The 18,876-nt window shown below is 44.5% G+C and overlaps 1 protein-coding gene across 5 annotated transcripts in view; it reads left to right on the forward strand.

Annotated features, from left to right (window-relative positions):
• Positions 1–18,876, forward strand: part of kiaa1109 (KIAA1109 ortholog) — an 84,121-nt gene that overhangs the window by 3,271 nt on the left and 61,974 nt on the right. For all 5 annotated transcript variants that reach the window (XM_072364759.1, XM_072364761.1, XM_072364762.1 and 2 more), the window contains exons 2-15: positions 666–795; positions 2,346–2,462; positions 4,924–5,002; positions 5,110–5,174; positions 5,375–5,549; positions 7,304–7,385; positions 7,469–7,662; positions 9,375–9,454; positions 10,936–11,086; positions 11,837–11,993; positions 12,170–12,248; positions 15,642–15,733; positions 15,829–15,946; positions 16,856–17,011. In XM_072364759.1, the coding sequence (XP_072220860.1) occupies positions 696–795; positions 2,346–2,462; positions 4,924–5,002; positions 5,110–5,174; positions 5,375–5,549; positions 7,304–7,385; positions 7,469–7,662; positions 9,375–9,454; positions 10,936–11,086; positions 11,837–11,993; positions 12,170–12,248; positions 15,642–15,733; positions 15,829–15,946; positions 16,856–17,011 (1,645 nt within the window). In that variant the 5' untranslated portion in view covers positions 666–695. The remainder of the gene's footprint in view (positions 1–665; positions 796–2,345; positions 2,463–4,923; positions 5,003–5,109; positions 5,175–5,374; positions 5,550–7,303; positions 7,386–7,468; positions 7,663–9,374; positions 9,455–10,935; positions 11,087–11,836; positions 11,994–12,169; positions 12,249–15,641; positions 15,734–15,828; positions 15,947–16,855; positions 17,012–18,876) is intronic.

Below are 18,876 nucleotides of genomic sequence, written 5' to 3' on the forward strand. Positions count from 1 at the left end.
TCAGACTCGTTTAGATGCTAATCAGCAAACATCTGATGTTGAATTTCATGGTGTGGATGTAAGAAAGGTTTGATCGGTCTTCCTAAAGTCAGAGGAAATGATCTTTACCTTCTTTAACTTAATGAAACCAGTTCATCTGCTTCTCACTGAGTCGTTTAAAACCACAGAAATCTTAATCAGACGTCTGCTTTATCTAGATTTACGTCGCCGACGGTGATAATAAACATGATGAGTGAGAGTCATATACCCACAGGTCTTATTCCTTCAGTCATTAGATGCTTGTTGAGGCGTTTTTCAGACATTCGAGATTTATTTGATGAATTTAAGTGGAATCTGAACACTTATTTTACTTGTTAACATGTAAAAAACATGCAAGGATGAAACCTTTGTTATTAAAGCTTCACCTAAATCTGTTTTTCCAACTTATATTTGACATAATCACAATTCAACAGTTGTTTTGCTCTATTAGAATAATTTGAAATGCTGTTTTTTTTTCCCTCCTCGTGTCTTTTTGGGTGATACCTCGTAGTGATACCCTTGCTTTAGAGACAGGATCAGCTTTTAAGTGGAAAAAGTTTCTATTTTCTCCCGTTTTTTTTTTGTTTTTCCCCTCCTGAACTTGTTCTTTCTCCACAGAAAGTAACCTGACATTTCGCTGTCTTCAGTTTTAGACATCAAGCTCGGAGCCTGTAGCCATGGATGGGCATGCTGCCAAAAACAACACCTTCCCCACCTTAGAGGATCTGGATCAATTTCTCAACAAACACAACTCAAACTTCATCTGGCTGCTCGTTGGTAAGAGATGGTCACCTGGTTCAGCGGCCTTCATACTCATTAGAAATGTTCTAAAGCCCTTTTTAATCTGCTCAAACACCAGCTAACTCATGGCTTTTGAGTGCAATGTGAGATTGTTTGACTATTGGTGAAGACAAAGGCCGTAAAGTCTCACACGGAGGGGGTGAAACCGCTGGTTGTTACTTATTTTAAACCCGTTGCTCTGTCCACGGAGGGATTTCTACACAGGCACTCTACTGGGACCACTTCATCCACACGCCCCCCTGCAGCACAGTTTATTCACTCCGTGCTCTGTGACAGTCGGCTAACTTCACACAGAGTTTGCTGCTGATAGTTTTGTGCAACATGGCAGGATATTTATCAGATTTTGACGATGTGAACGACGACTTTGAGTAAGATGGACGTTCTTACCGGAGTGAATAAACTGTGCTGCAGGGGGGCGTGTGGATGAAGTGGTCCCAGTAGAGTGCCTGTGTAGAAATCCCTCCGTTAGCTCTCCTATAGCTGCAAGTAGCCACATAACAGCAGCTATGAGCTAACAGAGCTATAGCACACGTTCATTCACCAAACTGTTCTCGGTGAGCAGATGAACATATTTCATGTAAGAAATAAGGTTTAAAAATACCGGAGTTCCCCTTTAATACTGGTCATTTTTTAAATAGTGATGCACCAATACCAGCATCTCAGCCGAAATAATAAAATAAATGATCTGCAGTAACCTTTGACTAAACCCTGCACTGGACCGTGGTTTGTTCCAGGTCTGACTCTGGAGAACCAAACCGGTTCCAAACAGCAGCTCAGAGGGAGCAGCAGCCCTAACTCTGGGATAAAAATGCTCTGATGCGTCGTGTATTTCATGAATATTCTTAGATTGAGGTTTATTGTTCCAGTCAAAGTTGAGTAAAGTGGTGTTTAAACAGGATAACGAATAAATGAAATAATTAAATAAGTATAAATAAATATAAATTAAATAAGATAACGAATCCCTCACAGAATCAAGCTGCTGCTGCTTCGTTTGACTGAGAAACCTGAGAAAGATGGAGGAAATGGATCAAACCTGCTGATGCAGTGAAACCAGACCTGGAATAATAAGCAGCTCCTTCAGAAGCTGGATGTATCACAAAGTGTAAATGCAAAAAAACCATAAACAGTACCTTCTAAAACCCAAAATCCAGGCTTGAACTAAGGAAATGCTGTCCCTCCCGTACATATTTCTCACGGATTTGCTCTGAAGCAGATAAAATATTCACCAACTTCACAGATCAAATAAACAGAAACAACAACTCCATGAAAAAACATATCAGAACAGAATGAAAATAAAAAGTTAAACCAGCTGAAGTTTGCGGAGAAATCCATAAATAAGGTTTTCGATCACTGACAGATGAGATCAATAACATGTTCTGGCCTTGTTTGCTGTTCATTGTTGGTCCTGTGAGGAGGTCTGACGTCTCAGTTGTGTCTTTTTACATTTGAGCTGTTTATTTTCACATAATTTTTAATAAAAACTGAGCTTAAACTCTTCTGAAAACACCTTTTTTTCCTCCTTTCAGCCACCATTCTGTCCTGTGGATGGATCATCTACTTAACTTATTACAACTCCCGCAACATCGGCCTCATCCTCACCCTCATCATCAACAGACTCTACAAGGATGGCTACATTCACATCGGTTTGTGAACCGGGAGGAAGGGGGGGGGGGGGGGGGCTGCTGAATGTTTCATAACGCGCCTCGCAGTCAGGAGAATGAACAGCAAAGTGCTTTTGCAACATTAACTCTGCAGTTTTGTAGCATTCGGCTAATTTCTCTGTACTTTAAAGGTAAAAAGCACCAAAAAAAGTCTTTGTACTTTCCACAGATTCGTGTTTAATATTTATGAAAGTCAGCATCAAAGTTTACGGCTTCCTGCCGGCGTGTCACCTGACTCACTCACTGCTTTTTGGTATGATTGTGTGAAACGATTCGGATGGATTGTTACACAACATCTCATCTTTGCCGACACATTGGTGTTGAGGTGTGGAGCAGGCGGGAACACGCCTGAAGGCTCATTCTGCAGCATCGGTTGGAACAGGCCTGGTTCTGTGGTCTGAGAGGCAGAAAAACCCAAATATGACAAACTGTCAGCTGGGAAGATGAAACGTGAGGCTGTCGTGGAATAATTTAAACCGAGGTGCGAACCAAAAGGAGATTAATGATTGAAAAGCACTTTGTTTCCACGCTCTGACAGCTTCTCACCAACCTGTGGAATTAGATCTTTTTCTCCCATTGTCCTGTTCAGCTTTATGGCAGCAGAATTGTAGTCTGAATACCTTTTGATGCCAAACAGATTTGCTTTGCCAAGGGAAGTTTTATAAATGTAAAGCTCCCCTTGATGCCCATTTATTTATTTCTGTTTACAATATATAACATGTAATAGAACTGAACCGGACCGGGGGACAAGGAAAGAAGAAGAGGAAACAGAACAAAAATAGAAACAAAAACCAGACAACCAGCTGCTACACCTGTAAAAACAAAACAGACAACAATCCATGGCCTCTGAGGGGAATCCAGCCTTAGCGCCACCAGGAGCTCCTGAAAGCAGACAAGCAGAGAAAAAACAAACACACAAACAAACAAAAACAAGCACAAGTAGCAGCAATCGCATACAACACAGCTGTGGATATAGATGACCTGAAACCACAGGATGATACATCAACTGCTTAGCGACCATGCTACTGCTACTGTGTGTGTGAGAACATGCAACACCCAAGGCACAGGACCTACATGGTAACCCTGCTTAGTTATGAGTGTATAAGTGTACAGGGCCACAATCCACAGCCCCCCCAAGCAATCAGAAGCAGGCAGAGAGGGCCACAAGACCCAGGCCACCAGCAGCCCCCACAGAGCACAGAACCCAGGAAGCCCACCGCAGGGACAACCAGGCATCCACCCAGAAGACTGCAGAGGAAGCCCCCGGACAGAGCCCCCAAAAGCATAGGGCAGAGCCCCCATAAGCATGGGACAGAGGCCCCATAAGCATGGGGCAGAGCCCCCATAAGCATAGGACAGAGCCCCCATAAGCATAGGGCAGAGGCCCCATAAGCATAGGGCAGACCCCCCATAAGCATAGGGCAGAGCCCCCATAAGCATAGGACAGAGCCCCCATAAGCATAGGACAGAGCCCCCATAAGCATAGGACAGAGGCCCCATAAGCATAGGGCAGAGCCCCCATAAGCATGGGGCAGAGCCCCCATAAGCATGGGGCAGAGCCCCCATAAGCATAGGACAGAGCCCCCATAAGCATGGGGCAGAGGCCCCATAAGCATAGGGCAGAGCCCCCATAAGCATGGGGCAGAGGCCCCATAAGCATAGGACAGAGCCCCCATAAGCATAGGACAGAGCCCCCATAAGCATAGAGCAGAGCCCCCATAAGCATGGGGCAGAGGCCCCATAAGCATGGGACAGAGCCCCCAAAAGCATAGGGCAGAGCCCCCAAAAGCATAGGGCAGAGCCCCCATAAGCATGGGACAGAGCCCCCAAAAGCATAGGGCAGAGCCCCCAAAAGCATAGGGCAGAGCCCCCATAAGCATGGGACAGAGCCCCCATAAGCATAGGGCAGAGCCCCCATAAGCATAGGACAGAGGCCCCATAAGCATAGGACAGAGCCCCCATAAGCATGGGGCAGAGGCCCCATAAGCATGGGACAGAGGCCCCATAAGCATGGGGCAGAGGCCCCATAAGCATAGGACAGAGCCCCCATAAGCATGGGACAGAGCCCCCATAAGCATAGGGCAGAGGCACCATAAGCATAGGGCAGAGGCCCCATAAGCATAGGACAGAGGCCCCATAAGCATAGGACAGAGCCCCCATAAGCATAGGACAGAGGCCCCCCGGGAGCCAGGGGCAACAGCCCACCGACCCCACCAGGCCCCAGCCGCCCAGACACGGGCCCCAGGAGCCCGAGCGCCCCCAAACCCCCCCGCAGAGGCCCCACCCAATAGATCCTAATAAAGATGAAACTGAGTGGTTTAGTATCAGAGCAGCTTTCATGCTGTTTTTTCTCTTGTGGGGCGTTTGAATGAACCGGTTCGATTCTGAACAGATTCCCAGATCTTGGTGAAATGAACAGTAACACGTGACTCTTTGTCCTCAGGCTCTTTCTCCTTCTCTGTGCTGTCGGGCAAAGTCATGTTCAGAGATGTTTATCTCATCAACCAGGACATGTCTATCAGGTAATCTGAGCCGCGCTTCTCTGTTTGCGTCGCCTTTGTCCGCCCTTTTGTTGTCTTATCGCTTTCCTTCTGATGGATTCTGTTATTTCCTTTTTGTCTTGTTACAGGATACAGGATGGCTTCCTCATATTTCGTTGGTGGAAAATGTTTAACCCCAAACAGAAGCAGCACGGTGAGGAAACCGGGTCCAATTCTAATGTTTTAATATCTGCCCGAGAGGTGAAAAACGGACGTTTTTTTGGGTTAACGTGTTGTGGAGGGAAACATTTACCAAATAAATCAGTCCTTGCCTCATTTGTCCTGGCAGAAGGTGTCTGGTGGCGGGTTATGTTTCAGCTGTCTGTCGATGCTACTAAACATGTACTTCTGCAGATCCCAAGGCAGAGACCAGGCTTTACGTGACAGTCAACGGCTTCGAGTTTCACGTCTACAACCGGACCGACCTCTACGCTCGGCTGCAAGAAACGTTCGGTCTGGAACCCACGCTTCTCACGTCCAAGAAGGACGAGGAGAGGGGCTGTGAGGACAGAAACCAGACCCTGGAAAGGTTCAACCAGTGCCTCATTAAACCCATTTACATGAATCAAAGTCTGACATTAAGCACCCAGTGTGCTCCATCCTGAACATTTATGCAGAACTGGAGTCAAACGGGCCCAAAGGTCCATTGTTTTGCAATTCTTTGTAAAAACAATGAGTTTATGTGTATAATAACACAATAAATAAGGCAGCGTCGTTCACACACTGTCTAAACTGTCACAGAAATTAAAAATCAGCCCATTCAGCCTAAAAGAACACGCCCCCCCCTCTGTTCATTGAACTCCTCTGGCTACCCTTAGCCGCCCTGCTAAAGACTGATCTCTTACTTACTTACATTAAAGCTATTTCTGTAGTCATTAACTTAGTTTTTCTATCTTTTTCCCCTCTATCCCACAGCAGGAGTCCTGGCCAAGTGTTTTTGTGTTTATTTGCACCTCTGTCCCATACTCCCACGTCCCCCCTCTGTTCATTGAGCTCCTCTGGCTGCCCTTAGCATCAGATTCAAGTCCCTGATGTTAGCTACAAAGAGCTTAATGGAACGGCTCCATCTACTTGAATGCTCTTGCAAAGGCTTCTGTCCCAACTGGGTCCCTCCGTTGGTCCCAGGATTGTCGTCTAGCAGCTCCTACACCACGCCTAAGACAATCCAAACTCTGTTCATGTGTCGTCCCACGATGGTGGAATGACCTACCGAGCGCTACCAGAACAGGGGCGTCCCTGTCTATCTTCAGGAAGCTCCTGAAAACCCAGCTCTTCAGAGAGCATCTCCTATCCCAGCACTTACCTTGTACTTCCCTCCCCCCTCTATCTCTGCACTTTACCTTTCTGCTCTTCCTTCTATGCCTGCACCCTATCTCTGCTCTGTCCCCTCTGACAGAGTCGGACTCCTGGGTTCCTTCTATGGAGCTTATTGTTAGCTTTATATAAAGCTGTTATATCTTCATTTGTAAGTCGCTTTGGATAAAAGTGTCTGATAGATACAGAAACATAAGCAACTCTTCGTAATATTTCCAGATTCCAGAAGCTTTTCAACCTGAAAGCTTAAAAGTAAAGATTAATTTCCCATCTGTGGATGTGGACTGGCCACAACAATAGCTCTGATTTTGGAAAGAGTTACTAAAAATACATTCTTCAGGAATCATCAGAGTCAACGAGCAAATCCACAGTAATTTATAGGTGACTATATTCAAACTGCAGAATCAGCACCTCCAAATCCGAGACTATGGTTCTCAGCAGGAAAAGGGTGGAACGCTCTCTCCGGTTCGGGAATGAGATCCTTCCCCAAGTGGAGGAGTTCAAGTATCTCGGGGTCTTGTTCACAGTGAGCGACGAATGGAGCTTTTTATATAGCTGTTATATCTTCATTTGTCAGTCGCTTTGGATAAAAGCGTCTGATAAATACAGAAACATAAAGCATTTAAGACAATGTGACGAGACTGTCGCTCCGCTCTGATAAAATCTGACAAAAATCACCCCTGAAGTAACGTAAAGACGGCGTCTGAGCAGTGAATTCAGCTGAACTCGTCCCTCAGAGGAAGTTAGAGGCAGCAGGAGGTCTGGAAGCTCGATTCTCTGTGTTTTCTGTTAAAAGAGCAGTGATCTAATCAAGATCCAGTGAGGATTGGGAGCCATAAAGGTTGCCGAACACCACGCTGATGTTATCAGGCACTGAGAAACAGAGGAGATCTCCCAGAGATGACTTTATCTTACAGAAAATGCAGCGCCAGTGTCCTCGATCTGAGTTCTTTTCTGCTTCCCCGACAGTGTGGACATCAGAGCTGAAAGTCCTGACCCAACGTCATCGTGGCGCTCCCTCATCCCCGTCATCAAGGTCAACATCAGCACCGTACGTATCTGAAGTTCTGGTGACGTGGTTGAGGAGAATGCATGAGTATCTTGCTGTTTGAACGCACCTTTGCTCTCCTGAAGGGGCGGTTGGCGTTTGGAAACCACTACCTCCCCCAGACCCTGTGCGTGAACTTTGAAGATGCCTTCCTGACGTACGCCACCAAGCCTCCATCCAGCCACCTGGACCAGTACATGCACATCGTCAAAGGCTCTCTGGAGAATGTGCGGGTCATGCTGGTTCCCAGTCCTCGGTACCTGGGCATGCAGAACGATGAGTGAGTCCGACTCGCCTGGACTGATGTTCAAGGACAAGAATTACAGCAAATAGATGAAGATTAGGGCTGAGCCATTTTATCGATACCACGATATATATATCTATATCTATATAGATATATATAGATATAGATATATATCTATATCTATATCTATATCTATATAGATATATATAGATACAGCTGAAAAATCTATACTTAATCGAGAAACAAAATATCTATATCTATATAGATATAGATATATAGATATAGATATTTTGTTTCTCGATTAAGTATAGATTTTTCAGCTGTGAGTATCGATATTTATTTATTTGTTTTATTATAATTTCTATTTATTGATTTATTTTCTTAGCAAACTTTATTGAAAAGTCAGACGTTACAATTAGTGAAAACACAGAACATTAATATAATACAGAACAGTGATAAATGAGTGTTTATATAATAAAAATATTATATAAAGTGCATAGCTCTTAGTTTATAGAGTGCAGGATTGTTGTAATTTATTGTTTGAGCTCCTTCTCAAAAATTAACAGTCCAATCAGCGACAATTCATGTCAAATCACACTGTCCCTTTAAAATCTCTCAGAAAATTATGCCCCAAACCTCCATCTTTCTGTTCCCAGCCCCAGTGCAATTAATTAGGGCTGAGCGATTTTATCGATACAGCAATATATCGATATTTTTGTTTCCCGGTAAAGTATCGATTTTTCACCCGCGATTATCGATATATATATATATATATATATATATATATATATATATATTTTTTTTTTTTTTTTTTTCCAGCAAACTTTATTGAAAAGTCAGATGTTACAATTAGTGAAAACACAGAACATTAACATTGTAAAAAAAATAAATTAGTTCATAAAAATGTTATATAAAGTGCATAACTCAGTGGTTTTAATGGCTTTTCTGTTTATAGAATGTAGGATTGTAATTTATTGTTTGAGCTCCTTCTCAAAAATTAAAAAGATGGTTTGTGATTAGAGAATTTGGATTTGTGTTTTCTGGTATTTAGCAAGTAAAACAAGCAGCTTGATGATGTAATATTAACATAAACATGAGTCTGTGAACGCTGAAGATACGTTTGGGACATGTTTGTTTGTTTCCGTTTGTCTGGCGGTGTTTTCCTTCCGGGTCAAAGGTCAGACCATCAGTCCAATCAGCAATGATTCATGTCAAATCACACTGTCCCTTTAAAATCTTTTAAATTAAATCGTATTGAATCGTATCGTGAGATTAGTTTATCACTACAGCCCTAATGAAGACAGAAGTAAGTTTTCTATGAAATCCTGGTTGTTTACACAGATCTGAAAGGATTAGCAAAGACATTGAATAATGTGAAAATGTAGCTATTTGAAAATCATTTTCCCCAGATTATTTTTAGAGATGAACTCCCTCGACTGAAGAATCATAACTTCCAATCATCCTTATTTTTCTGAGCACGTCATAATGACTGCAGAGAATGGGATTAATATGCCGCTCTCTTCTTATTTATCCTGAACTGTTTCTCTCTGAGGAGGGAATCTTTAACTCAAACAGGCAGAGGACTCGCTGTGTGTGATTTTGAATAATTCCTTTTGAATTGCTGTTTTTCCTCCTTCGGTTGTTTTCTCTGTATTTCGTCCCGTCAGGATAGGCTCGGTGACCTTGGATTGGATGCATAGTTTCTGTACTTTGGCTCTAAACTGTGACCCTTTGCGTTTCCCATCCAGACCTCCCAGACTGATGGGCGAAGGCTTTGTGGTGATGCAGTCAAACGATGTCGACATCTACTATTACCAAGATGAACCAGGTACGATGGCGAGGTTCTGTTCACCTGATTCTGGGCTGCAGACACGATTGTATTTGTGTGAGATTTGATCTCAGATGGTGAGGCTGTCCTGGCTGACACGCCTCTTCAGTGTCATGGACCTGGTTCTCAGTGATGGTGAGTTGGATCAGAGATGGACAGACGGATCGGGGCTTCGTCAGCAGTAATGAGGGCGCTGCTCCGGTCCGTTTGGTGAAGCTGAGCTGGAAGGAGAAGCTTTCAGGTTCCTGCTCCATCTTTGTTCCAACCCTCACCTGAGCTCACAGATCTGGGTTCTGACCCAAAGAAGGAGGTCCTGGATACAAGCGGCTGAAATGAGTTTCCTTCAGAGGGGGGCGGGGGTCAGCCTTAGAGGTAGGGGGAGGAGCTCCACCGTCTGGGGGAGGAGCTCCATCATTCGAGGGGAGGAGCTCCATCATTCGAGGGGAAGAGCTCCACCATCCGGGGGGAGGAGCTCCACCGTCTGGGGGGAGGAGCTCCATCATTCGAGGGGAGGAGCTCCACCATTCGAGGGGAGGAGCTCCATCATTCGAGGGGAGGGGCTCCATCATTCGAGGGGAGGGGTTCCACCGTCCGGGGGGAGGAGCTCCATCATTCGAAGGGAGGAGCTCCATCATTCGAGGGGAGGGGTTCCACCGTCCGGGGGGAGGAGCTCCACCGTCTGGGGGGAGGAGCTCCACCATTCGAGGGGAGGAGCTCCATCATTCGAAGGGAGGGGCTCCATCATTCGAGGGGAGGGGTTCCACCGTCCAGGGGGAGGAGCTCCACCGTCTGGGGGGAGGAGCTCCATCATTCGAAGGGAGGGGTTCCACCGTCCGGGGGGAGGAGCTCCACCATTCGAGGGGAGGGGTTCCACCGTCCAGGGGGAGGAGCTCCACCGTCTGGGGGGAGGAGCTCCATCATTCGAGGGGAGGGGTTCCACCGTCCGGGGGGAGGAGCTCCACCATTCGAGGGGAGGGGTTCCACCGTCTGGGGGGAGGAGCTCCACCATTCGAGGGGAGGAGCTCCATCATTCGAAGGGAGGGGCTCCATCATTCGAGGGGAGGGGTTCCACCGTCCAGGGGAGGGGTTCCACCGTCCAGGGGGAGGAGCTCCACCGTCTGGGGGGAGGAGCTCCATCATTCGAAGGGAGGGGTTCCACCGTCCGGGGGGAGGAGCTCCACCATTCGAGGGGAGGGGTTCCACCGTCCAGGGGGAGGAGCTCCACCGTCTGGGGGGAGGAGCTCCATCATTCGAGGGGAGGGGTTCCACCGTCCGGGGGGAGGAGCTCCACCATTCGAGGGGAGGGGTTCCACCGTCCGGGGGGAGGAGCTCCACCATCTGCCTCCTGGTCGGCAGCCTTTGTAGGTTCTTTTGGGATTAGGCCCCGGGGCAGACCCAGAACTCACTGGAGGGGTTACAGGTCCCATCTGGCCTGGGAACACCTCAGGATCCCCCAGGTTGTGACATCTGAATGTGTGCAGGTCTGGTACCAGTGGAGCAGGAGAGTGGCGAGGAGGCGGAGACGAGCAGCGAGGACGATAAGCTGCAGGACCTCCCTCCGTGTTGGGGTCTGGACATCGTCTGTGGAAAAGGAACCGACTTCAACTATGGACCCTGGGCTGATCGCCAGAGGTGAGGGAAAAGTCCCCATCTGAGTCAGACCTTTAAACTAGAAGCTCAAAATAAAACTTAAAAGGTAAAAGCATCAGGACATAATGAGTCGAGAATACATGAGAAACATGATCTCTTTTGCAAAAACTAGAGCTAATTTTACCAAAAAAAAGAGTATTTATGGATTTTTGTCGTTTTTCCTCTGAAACTTGAGATGAACGGACATTTTTCCTTCATCGAAGGAAGAGATTTTTACAGTATTTTGGGTGAATTATCGGTGCTGCGTCCATCTTCGCTCTTTACTCATGAAATTTACTTGTTGCTGTCTCCTCTGAGGTATTTAGTTCTGGATCCAGACTCCGACGTTTCATTTTGAGTAAAGAAAAGAAAGCAGCCTTTGTTTTTGTCACCTATTGCTTTCCAGAAGTCTGCCGAGGGGCAAGATTTCATCTTGGAGCTGAGAAAAATGCAGTTGTAAGGCTGTAAATCAGGCAAATTAATGAACAAGTAGGCTAAAAAAGATCATACAGACATCAGAATCTATTCGTGTCCCTTCTGAATCACAAATAAGCACAAAACTGCACCACTACTGAAACTATGCCGTAAGCTATTCGAGGACTGATCTAATTAGTTTAACTCCAGCTCCATTTCTGAAAGAAAACCAAGTCAGAAAGTTTGCCGATATCCTCCTGTACTTTGCATGTGTTTAATCAGTATTGGTGCAGATGCTGTGGAAGTGTTGAGCTCAGGCTGTGAACTCTCTTCTCTCAGGGACTGTCTCTGGAAGTTCTTCCTGCCCGCAGACTACCAGGCCATGAAAGTGACCGAGGTCGCCCAGCCAGGACAACCCCGGCAGATCCAGGCCTTCGAGCTGCGCATGAACATCATTGCAGACGCCACCATCGATCTGCTTTTCACCAAAAACAGGGTGATATACTGCTTCCTGTTTGAGGCTTTTTCAAATCTTCCTCCCAGGATTTTTAAAGCTCAGTGTGTGTCTTTTTTAAGGAGGAACTCTGAGGATTGTGCTGTTGCTCCAGGTTTTAGACGCTGACTCTCGTGATCGTGCAGCTCACATGTTTCTGTTTCTGTTTCTGTTGCCAGGAAACCAATGCCATCCATGTGAATGTAGGTGCCGGCTCTTACCTGGAAGTCAACATCCCCATGACTGTGGGGGAGAACGGTAAGACCTAAAATGTCAGCAAACGGCTCCCAGGCTCAAATATTGTCGTCATCTTAGAGGCTTAAACAAATGTCACAACGAACACCTGTTTAGGGATGTTAGAAGCTCTGTTTTCTGCAGCAAAGTAGCAGAATAATTAGATTTATTAAAGCTCAGAGTAACCTTTAGATCACGTTCAAGTAGAAACTCCCATCAGATGTGAACAAGAAGCTGACACTGATGGGAATGTGAGTTCCTCCAGAACCTTCTGGATCGGTGTGAAGGATCCAAACCGTCTGAGCTTGAGCCTCAAGGTCCAGTAACGCCCAAAGCTGGACGAGATGCTGAGGCTGAGCTGCGAAGGCGGCCTCTGAGCGAATGTTGGAACCGTTATGCTTCTATAAAGAGTTTAGTCTCCATCAGCAGCCAAACCCAGCTCAGGTTAAGGGAGGTGAAGTTTAATTAAGTGAATGTATCTTGTTTAATTTGGGAAGACGGTGTTTCACACAGTGAGATGAGTTACTGAACAGCTCAAAAACCTGTTTAAATGTGCAGGTTTGGACAAACTTTCACATTTTTAATAAATCTGCTAGTTTTTGTTGGTGTGAATGAGGAATTTTAGCTCCAATCTTCATTTTAGTTGAAATTAACATGATTTATTCGAGATTATTGCTTCTTTCTATGATGTCTGAATGTTTTAGCTCCCATCTAATTTAGCTGTTGTTTCAGTGAATTAAGATTAGATAAGATTATCCTTCCTTTAGTCATTGGTCAGCAGGTAGCTGACAAAGAAACGGCCTCATTGATGCTCTGCTAATTCCATGTAGCTTTATAAAGGTTTTTGAGATGTAAATATTTCATTTAAGAAAAATACACATTTAGAAAAACTCCTCAATGGTGTATTTTTCATTATATTTTATATTTTGCTCAAATCTGTCTCTGAAAATTGATTGAAAACCCAAAGTTTCATCCTTTTACTGCCACCACGTCATACTGGCTTGTGCCCAAAAGTGAGGAATTTAAAACAGGATCAAACTGAAGGAAGCTTCGACGTGTACTTTGCATCGTGTGCGTGCACAAAAATGTTGGATTTTGTTTAATTTTTGGGAAGACGGTGTTTCACACAGTGAGATGAGTTACTGAACAGCTCAAAAACCTGTTTAAATGCGCAGGTTTGGACAAATTGAGTCCAAACTGTCACATTTTTAATAAATCTGCTAGTTTTTGTTGGTGTGAATGAGGAATTTTAGCTCCAATCTTCATTTTAACTAATGCTGACGTATGTTTGAGACTGACGTTCCTTTCAGTTGTCATTAATGCAACATTAAAGGATCATTTAACATCTTTAGCCCCATGAAAGATTCTCCTGATAAGTTTATTTATTGGATGATTGGAAGCCGCCGCCGCCGCCGCCGCCGTCAGTTTCCAGAGTTTTGCTTTCCTCCTGCTTCTAAAAACAGAGAAACAACTTTCATTCACAGTTCAGCTCTTTATCCTTTTCTTTTAGCTGCCAACCCACAAAACGTGCCCACTTCCCCACACTTTCATGCTCGTTTCATTTAACCTCAGCCAAGCCACCGGTCTCTAATCCAGCCACTCAGAGCCCCGGGACACGATAACGCCACACGCCGCTCGCCAGTTGGCGCCCAGCCAGTCCTCTCTGAAACCCACTCAGAAGCTTCCTTTGAGCTGCTGAGCAGCACTCTGCACAGTTGTAATGCCGGCAAGGCAGAGAAAAGCTAAAAACTGGAATAAAGTTGAATTATAAGTCATATAAGTCAGAAACCAGTATTTTGGTGTTATTTTAGGTGTATTCTGTGCTGAGTGGGGTTTATTCCACACTTTTCCCTCCTACACTCCTCATGGCTACAGTTAAACAGAACAAAGATCACTTCAGACCATCCCAAATGAAATCTAAAGCCATAACCAGATTAAAGCAATTAAAACGAATCTCAGACCGTCTCTCTGACATATCAACATGGATGAAAGCCCATCACCTCCAACTTAACCTCCCAAAAACTGAACTGCTGGTCTTCCCAGCCAAACCAACCACACATCACAGCATCTGCATCCAAACCGAATCCCTATCTCTCTCCATCAAAGGTTGCTAGAAACTTGGGTGTCATGATTGATGACCAACTAACCTTCAAAGATCACGTTACCTCAGCTGCTCGTTCGTGCCGCTTTGCATTACTGAACATAAGAAAGATCAGACCATACCTGACCCAACATGCCCCCCAGCTCCTGGTGCAGGCCATGGTCATCTCCCACCTTCACTACTGCAACGCGCTCCTAACTGGTTTCCTAACTGGTTTCCTAACTGGTTTCCTAACTGGTTTCCTAACTGGTTTCCTAACTGGTCTCCTAACTGGTCTCCTAACTTGTCTCCTAACTGGTCTCCTAACTGGTTTCCCAGCCTGTGCTGTGAAATTAATCGATTGATTCCAAAGGGAGAAGAGACCAAAGATTATGATTGATTCCCTCAACCCAAGGGAATTATAGTCTGTTTTACAACCATTAGACATCTTAGGAACATTCACACACTAGACTGCTGTCTTTTAGATCAACAAATTTTCATGTGATGTTGCATCTTCCATAAAAATTGGGACTAGAACAGCAATAGATTGGAAACACTGTGTGATCTAAAGAGTGGAAGACTCCTCACCAGTAAAAATGAGAAGAATTACTTAATTTCCACATAAATAGTAAATGTTATCATAAAATGCCTAAAAGAACACGTCCCCCCTCTGTTCATTGAACTCCTCTGGCTGCCCTTAGCATCAGATTCAAGTCCCTGATGTTAGCTACAAAGAGCTTAATGGAGCGGCTCCCATCTACTTGAATGCTCTTGCAAAGGCTTCTGTCCCAACTGGGTCCCTCCGTTGGTCCCAGGATTGTCGTCTAGCAGCTCCTACACCACGCCTAAGACAATCCAAACATGTTCATGTGTCGTCCCACGATGGTGGAATGACCTACCGAGCGCTACCAGAACAGGGGCGTCCCTGTCTATCTTCAAGAGGCTCCTGAAAACCCAGCTCTTCAGAGAGCATCTCCTATCCCTGCACTTACCTTGTACTTCCCTACCCCCTCTATCTCTGCACTTTATCTTTCTGCACTTCCTTCTATGCCTGCACCCTATCTCTACTCTGTCCCCTCTGACAGAGTCGGACTCCTGGGTTCCTTCTATGTAGCTTATTGTTAGCTTTTTATATAGCTTGTTATATCTTTATTTGAAAGTCGCTTTGGATAAAAGCGTCTGATAAATACAGAAACATAAAGCATTTGTAACGCTTCACCCCCCCTGAGCAGATGATATCGTGTCCTCCGTCCCCAGAGATGCGGTTTACGTGTGAATGACCTCATTTCCAATAACTCAGACGTAAGAATTCTCCCGTTCTCTGTTTCCTGCCTCAGGCTACTCCCCCACCATCAAAGGTCAGCTGCTCCACGTGGACACCACCAGCAGCATGCAGTACCGGACTCTCCTGGAGGCTGAGATGTTGGCTGTAAGTGGAAGCAAGATGCAGCGGAAGCTTCTTTTTCTCCTTCTGTGAAAGGAAAACGTGTGAAAACGTGTCTGCCCTCGGCTTTCTCTTTCCAGTTCCATGTGATAGCCAGCTACCCCCGAGTGTGGAACATGCCTCAGTCGTGGCAGTGTGAGATTGAGGTGTACAAGGCCACCTACCACTTCATATACGCCCAGAAGAACTTCTTCTCTGGTGAGTGAATCAAACGTCAAACAAAGAAGACGAGTTTCTGTTTGTGCTCACTTAGGATCGCCCACCTATTGTTGCATGTGTTAAATCTACTTTCCTTCCTTGGTATTTGGCAGCTTTGCCCTGACACTGTTTGACTTGGGCCAAATGTTTTGGGTTTCCTTCCACGAGCTTCTCTTGGCCCGTTCCCCAGGACAGAACTGGTGTAACTGGGTCGGGTTTCTCAGAGCAGAGAAGGGCTGAGGTCGGGGCTTTTTGATGCCAACTTTGTATCTAATGTGGAGGTAAACTATGCTGGGGCTCATTGTCCATCTGGAAGACTTCCTGGAAGACAACATGATGCTGCCACCACCGTGCTTTACAGTTTGGGAGGCCCCCAAAATTAAGATCTTTCAAACTATAGTCCAGCTTTTTTTATGGGCCGAGTGGCCTTTCAGCTCATCATTCTATCTCAGCAGCTTCAGCCGGTGTCTTCACAAAGTCTTCTTCTGTGGTTCTGGGGTTGATTTGCACATTTTGAAGCCGTCTCCTTCCTGAGCGGTGAGGTATTGTTTGAACGGATGAACGTGGGACCTTCAGGCATCTGGAAACTGAACCAAAGGATAAACCAGATTCGATGGCCCGGTTGATTTCTCTTGATTTATTTATTTATTTTCCATGATGTCACAGAAAGGCGGCTCTTAGCCAATCAGAAGCTTCTAAAGCTCAGACTGGATTCATCTGGAATTTTCTTTGTTGTTTAAAGACTTCTGACTTTGATGAAAGTGATAAAAATAAAGCAAATTACTTTTTCTCTCTTTTTATTCTAATATTAAACCTAAAACCGTAAAAGTTTACTCTGATTTAACGATTGGCAGATCAAGCTATTAGCATGTAGCCGTTTACGAGAACCACTTCTCCGTCCTTCCACAGATTTGATCCGGGACTGGGCGAGTGATAGTGCCCCTGACATTTACTCCTTTGTGCCCTATTCTTGGAAGTTCAAGATCCTTTTCCACCAGTTTGAGATGATCTGGGCGGCAAACCAGCACAACTGGATCGACTGTTCCACCAAGCAGCAGGAGAATGGTAAGACTTCAACATGGAAATATCCACAAAAGCATCTCTTGTACAGTATTCATGAGGTTTTTGTGTAATTAAACGTCTCCCACTGCAAATGAACATGATTTATTAGAGATTATTGCTCCTTTCCATGATGTCTGAATGTTTTAGCTGCCATCTAATTTAGCTGTTGTTTCAGTGAATTAAGATTAGATAAGATTATCCTTCCTTTAGTCGTTGGTCAGCAGGTAGTTGACAAAGAAACGGCCTCATTGATGCTCTGCTAATTCCATGTAGCTTTATAAAGGTTTTAGAAATGTAAATATTTCATTTAAGAAAAATACACATTTAGAAAAACTCCTCAATGGTGTATTTTTCATTATATTTGATATTTTATTCAAATCTGCCTCTGAAAATTGATTGAAAACCTAAAGTTTTATGCTTTTACTGCCACCGCGTCATACTGGCTTGTGCCCAAAAGTGAGGAATTTAAAATGGGATTAAACTCAAGCAAGCTTAGACGTGTACTTTGCATCGTGTGCGTGCACAAAAATGTTGGATTTATGGAAGGCTTAGGGTTTATGCCATTTTACAGACAACTCATGAGCAATAATCACACCTGAACTCCTGTTTAAATGAATAAAACCTCTAAATACAACAAAAAAACATAGGCATTTGGTTACCCAGGCGTCCATACAAGTGATATTCTGCATATCACTTGGTAAAACAAAGTCCCAGTCGGGGCCAGAGTTTGACTCGGCTCTTCAACATTTTAAGAAAAAGCACCTTCAAAGTTACTGGAAGCCGTTCACAGTTGCATTGTGCAGGTTTTTATTAACTAATTTTCTGGTAAAGCCCTACATTTTCTTTAAAAAAGATGAAAACCCAAACTGTCTTCTGCCCAGCAACAATTACATCACACCTAATACTTGTCCCCGATTGGTTGGCTTTCGGCCAACATGTCAAATTGTTCTCAAGCAGGACCAAACCGGTTCCAACTGGTTCTAAGCTGTTCTCAAACTTGTTTTTCACCATTGCTTTTGGGCCATATCCAACTGTATTTCTAAAACCTTTATTTCTCCTTTGTTACTATATATTTTCATATAACGTGCGCATTAGTTAAATGTAGTGTTTTACTTCATAATAACAATAAAATGAGTAACTTCAGACTTAATATCGAGTACACGTGATAATGAGATATCTAAAAATCTCTTCCACAGGATACATATCAGTTAATTTAGAATGAGTCTGGATGTAAACACAATCCATATTCCCAGTATTGTTGGTACTTATTGATCTTACTTTGTACCTCAGCTATCCTGGATGTATTTTCATGTTAAAGCCTGTCTTTAACAGCTATTTGTCACGTTTTCCCCAGATAAACTGTAGAAAAATGGCATTTGGTACCATTATTGAGCATCTTATGTACTGTTTGCATTATCTCCTGTCAGAGAAGGTTAATGGTTGGTTAACAAATATTTGTAATATGAATGAAAAGGCGTATTTTTTGTACTTCTGCGCATCATTTAATGCTATGTATTTGGACAAAATGGCGTCCTGCCCTGTACTTTTACCCTAACACATAACACATTAGACATTATGTGAGGTAACCTTGATGGTATTTAGTGTGATAGGAGGAGACTCTCCACCATACTGTACCCTAACCCTAAACATTTAGCATGTTTGAACGATGTAAAATGAGTCGCCAAAAGCTTAAAAAGTGCCAAAAGCGGCGGGCTGTTTCCATCTCTGTACCTTTTCCTTCTGGAGGTGTCACATAGCTCCGTTCATTTGTTTCCTGCCCCTCAGTTTTGTTGCTGATACGGATGTGGTGGAAAATAAAAGCATGAAACTTTAGTGGCAGATTGTAGAAAAATAAACACATTTAGAGA

Source organism: Leuresthes tenuis, unplaced genomic scaffold, assembly GCF_036924035.1.
Source record: "Leuresthes tenuis unplaced genomic scaffold, fLeuTen1.0.hap1 SCAF_15, whole genome shotgun sequence".
In the NCBI taxonomy this organism is placed as follows: domain Eukaryota; kingdom Metazoa; phylum Chordata; class Actinopteri; order Atheriniformes; family Atherinopsidae; genus Leuresthes; species Leuresthes tenuis.